Raw genomic sequence first — 5,056 nt, 5'->3', positions numbered from 1 at the left:
TAAAAAAAAAAAAAAAAAAAAAGATTTCAACAGAAGGGCTAAACTACGACAGATAAACATGAGAACCAGGAGAGATTTCTAATAATCTGACCGATGCAAGGAAGGTTCCTCCCAGAAATACAATTAACTGGGAAATCAACCACCCTCAGCTGAAGATATATGCCCGGCATCTCATAGCACTTAAGTAATGAGCTCTCATTCAATGAGAAACTTACAGGAATTGAGACCATCTGATTCAATCTTTTTCCCACTTCTCCATCAAGGGCATACTCATCAGTCAGCTCTAAAGAATATGACCAGTCATCCCCACTGTAGGATGTCTCGTCAGGGATAGTACATGAACTATCATCTTCCTCTTCCAGATCATTATTATGCTCTGAAAAACACATACTAATTTTAAAATTAGAGAATAGAAGCCAGGCATATAACCTCGAATATGTTCTACTAAAATTTTAATTTCGATGGCACATACCTGAACTATAGCTATTTATGGATAGACTAAGCCAATCTTGCGGACACGCGGAAAGTTGTAAATTTTCTAACCCTTCAACAAAGGATACAGGCTCTGTGATCGCAAGCTGTGAGAGTTCTTGGAGGGTTTGAGCAATAAGCTCATTACTTTCTATGTTGCATGCCTTGTCATAATTATCTACATCAAAACATTGTCCTTGATAGTATTGTATCTCATGATGAGAAACGTTTCCACAATATCCGTAATTAGAAAATGGGTCTCCATCAAAGAGTTCAAGGCCCCATCGAACAACATCAGGATCTTGCTCGTGAGTAATCATCTCAAAATAAAAATTCCTAAATCAGAATGAACCATTGGATTACACACACACAAAAAAAAAAAAAAAACAAAATATTAAATAAGAAATACCTTTTCCCACTAATTCCCTCCAATAAATCAAAGAATGCTATTTTCCACATTTCAGAACTTAGAGTTGTACCTGTAATGAGCACCCCCCGGAAGTGCAAATAGAGATTTGTCTAACAGAAAGCAGAGAAATACAAAGTCATCCTTCTGTTTATTGGAGCAGAAATTTTAACGTGGCCTTCAACCTGCAGAAAGTCGTTTGTTAATATTTTATGTCAACAAAAAAAAAAAAAAAAAAAACCGACTAAAAACCCAATCTACTAACACAGTTACAGATGTAACATTTATATGCAGAAAACTAATCCAAGTAACGAGCAATTCAATTACTACATTGAGGTGAGAGTGAGTTAGATAACACAATAAGGAGCCATATATAGGTTCCGTACAATCGACGATTTGAAGATTATAATTAAGGCGTGAGAGAGTTGTGACATTATCTGCATCGATCCTCTAATCAACACATTTTAAATATTCACAGGACTCATAAACAAAAAGAAACCAATAAAAATCACTCTCCGATAACAGTTACAGCAGCCACAATAGACAAATACTCCAGCACATTCATACATTGTGAAATAACAGATAGAATTGGAAAAGTAGGCTCAAACTCACAGAAGGTCATCACTTAAAATTAGAATAGACGAAATTAACGGAAGAAGAAAAAGGAATCGAGAGGAAACTTAGTCAAAGCAATTGATAACCAAGAAGGAACAAGAAGAAAATAAAAACAATAAAACGATAAAAGAAAAGAGAAGTAACACAGTCACTGTATCATGTTCAGGACAAAATTATCCACAATCCATCATTGCTCCGGAGTTGCTCTGATTTTAAGCTAAAAGTGACTTGAACATGATTCTTGCTCAAACGAAGTTACTGATAGCCTCGCATTTTGTTAGTAACCAAACGCTCCAATATGAGCAATCGAAGCGAAACCGCGAAAAATAGAGAGAATCTTACCATTCGCGGGAGACAATATGAGATTCAGAAAAAGAAAGTAGAAGAAAATGAATTAGGGAAAAACGGATAGCATTGCACATTCACCTTCGATTGGATCGAGATAGAACAAAGATGCTCCAAGTTCCATCGCTGTACAGAGTGTGTTTCGCGAAGTGGAATCCAAAAAAATAAATCATATAAATATTTTATATAATATATATATATATATATATACGACGTTGAACACGGGTTCGAAATGCCACGTAGATAACATTAGCGGTCAAAAGAAGAAAAAAAGAAAAGACCGACCATTCACATCCTTCGCCCTTCCTCACTATTTCTTTTTTCCTTTAATTATAAAACATGACAAACATCTTTATTTTTTACTTACTTTTTTCCAAATTTCCAGCTAATTATATTTTCCACCGTGTTTTACTATATTATGACACGTCAATTATATCTATTATTTTATTTTGTTGGTGTGTTATCTATAATAACTTAATTTATATAGATCTGAGTATTATAAAATTTTAATTTTGTTTTTAAAAAATGAAGATATATCAATTACCAGTTATGTTTATTTGGAATATAAGTGGTAAAAATAATAAATAAATAACTACTCACCTTATGTTGAATATAATATTATGTTTATTTTGGTGGTTATATATAATATTATTAAATTAAGGAGTGGGTTGATTGGATTTGAGTTGGGCCTAGGCAAGAAGAAGCCCAGTCAGTGGAAAGAGCGTAGGCTTAGTAAAAAAGAGGTTGCGTTTGTGCTTTTAGACCGACAAGGAAGGACGGTGGTAATAATTGTATAAACAATAATAATGTCCTATGACTATACCCATGCCATTTAATTTACCACTCATTTCCAAAATAAAATATATATACATATTAGAAATTTACTTACATTAAAACTATTCTATCAAACCATGTTAAAAAAAATTCATTTTATATTTAAGTAAAATTTTTCGTTCATTTTTATAGGGATTGATTTTTAAAAATTTTAATTTTAATATTATAACATAATATTTATCAATTAAAAAAAAATTAGAATATATTAAAATGTTAAAATTAACCCATTTAAATATTTTAATATATTTAAAAAGCATAGATGTGTATGTTAAAATTAACCAATTTAAATATTTTAATATATTTAAAAAGCATAAATGTGTATTGGTGCGTGTGATATAGTGAATTGGTGGGAATAGATACGAAGAATACAATCCCGTCTCCAGCCCGATTTATCTAACCAAGAAAAAATAATCTTCACTCTCTTCTTTATTCCCTATCTAAATAGAGAATCTTCTAGAGTTCGAGGCGGGACCCATCCTAGTTTGTATGATTCTTTACTCGCGATTCTCATTGGGCCCAAGAGGCCCACGTCTTCAATTGAAGCCCAATATGAGCCAACTCTAGATGCTCCTAGGCCCCACACCGCGACGCACCTACGAATTGATTATTTGGGTTGACAAGTTTTTGGGTTGGTCCTCTTGATAGATTAGGTGATTAGATGAGGAAGAGCAATTAAGCAATGATTTTACCATAAACACATCGGTGTAGATGATGTCTTTAGATAAATTAAAAGTCTTAATGTGGATATTTCTAATCTATTTTTTTAATGCGTTTCTGTAATTAGATGGGTTTATAAACAATTGAAGATTATAATCGGTGGTTGATATTCGTTGAATTATTTTATTGAGTCAACGCTGATGAGGTGTGCAATGATGTAATTCTAAATTTATTTAAATTTTAACTAGAAATTAATCAAACTTTTGAGTTACATCTATATCAAGCTGGTTCAGCGAGGAGCTAGAGAAACCGACGACCCGGCAGGAATTGCCCGATTATTTGACCAAATTCTCGATTCTAAATACAGCTTGGAAATCTTGCTTGCCACGTGAGCCATATTAGGGCGCTTAGATGGATCCACGTCAACACAATGAATAGCCAATCGCGTGACCTTCTCCGCCACGTGTATCGGAAAAGAGTCCTTTAACCTACGGTCCACCCACCTTCTCAACCTTCCTCCTACTTCTAGGGCTACACCGCCTTGAGGCTCCTCGTCATTATCTCCTTCGATTACTGCCATGGCGCTCTCGATCAAAGAAACCCTAACGAAATTGCCTTTTCTTCTGTCAAATTTGAACTTCAAAGGCTCCTCTCCAGACAATAGCTCTAAAATCACCACGCCGAACGCATACACGTCGGTCATTGGAGTTGCTACGCCGCTGGATTTGTACTCTGGTGCCATGTATCCTCTAACCCCTTTTATCTGTACTTTATTCATTGAATCCGTAGAAATTTCGCCATTACACCTCAAATTCGTCGGTTTTTCAACTGTTTTGTTCCAATCAACCTCATTACAGAGCTGCGCTGCACCGAAGTGACAAATCCTAGCGTTAAACAAAGGCTCTGTTACTAGAATACTGCTACTCTTTATGTGATTATGCGATAGGCTTATGTTTAGTCCTGATTTGTTGTGGATATAATCGAGGCCTTGCGCCAAATCTGTAGCGACTTGCATTCTGGAAATCCAAGTGGATAAAACAGTGAAATTAGGGCTTCTGGAATTTCTCAAACAATCGGAGAGATTCGCTCCATTTACAAAATTGTAAACCAAATAGAGATATTCTCCAGAAATTGAAGCGCCAAGAAGTTCGATTATACTCGTGTGGTGACTTCGACAAATCTCGTAGAAGCGATCTCTGAATTCCTGGAGCTTTATTTTGCGATGAAACTTGCGTTGGAAGATCATGACATCCTTACCACGAAGCGTGCAACGCCATGAAGGCGTGGAGGACGAGGCAGAGTATCGCTTGTTCAGAAAATTATTTGTGGCGGCGTTAATTTCAGAGAAATCAAAGATTCGAGGAGATTCAGGAAGAGATTCGTGAAGGCTCGAAAAGGAACCTGAAGAAAACTTGTTGGTGGAATTGGAGAATATGAATTCGGAATCCTTGTAAGGGGAAGAGGTAGACGAATTTGCATCGGAGAGTTTAGATGTTGAAGTTTTAGATCGCGAGGATCGCGATAGGGGAGGATTTGATTCAATCTCTGCAACATGGAGCGCCATTTTCGTTATACACATAAAGGAATGAAGAAGAAGAAGAAGATGAAGGTTTTTCTGGGGGGAAGAACTTGATGTGTAGTAAACTCTTAGCAGGTCTACTTCAAATATATATATATATATATATATATATATATATATATATATATATATATATATATATATATATA

General features: G+C 35.2%; 2 protein-coding genes across 3 annotated transcripts in view; both read right to left on the bottom strand.

Moving 5' to 3' along the window:
• The window catches only part of LOC111459710 (OTU domain-containing protein DDB_G0284757-like), a 7,923-nt gene extending 5,912 nt beyond the window's left edge, over nt 1-2,011 (bottom strand). Inside the window, exons 1-4 of one of the 2 annotated variants that reach the window (XM_023102733.1) lie at nt 1,919-2,011; nt 951-1,062; nt 473-807; nt 216-376 (exon numbers count right to left, since the gene is read on the bottom strand). In XM_023102733.1, the coding sequence (XP_022958501.1) occupies nt 216-376; nt 473-791 (480 nt within the window). In that variant the 5' untranslated portion in view covers nt 792-807; nt 951-1,062; nt 1,919-2,011. The other variant, XM_023102734.1, reaches the window with a different exon arrangement.
• A 1,587-nt stretch (nt 2,012-3,598) lies between these two features.
• On the bottom strand, nt 3,599-5,004 carry LOC111459213 (lysM domain receptor-like kinase 3). Its single transcript, XM_023101996.1, has one exon. The coding sequence runs from the start codon at nt 4,905-4,907 to the stop codon at nt 3,618-3,620; it is 1,290 nt and encodes a 429-aa protein (XP_022957764.1). The 5' UTR covers nt 4,908-5,004; the 3' UTR covers nt 3,599-3,617.
• Nucleotides 5,005-5,056: the final 52 nt, after the last annotated feature.

The sequence above is a fragment of the Cucurbita moschata genome, unplaced genomic scaffold (genome assembly GCF_002738365.1).
Source record: "Cucurbita moschata cultivar Rifu unplaced genomic scaffold, Cmos_1.0 Cmo_Scf00022, whole genome shotgun sequence".
NCBI lineage: Eukaryota > Viridiplantae > Streptophyta > Magnoliopsida > Cucurbitales > Cucurbitaceae > Cucurbita > Cucurbita moschata.
Note: the sequence above shows the minus strand (reverse complement) of the source record. Positions and strands in the feature narration are given on the sequence as shown.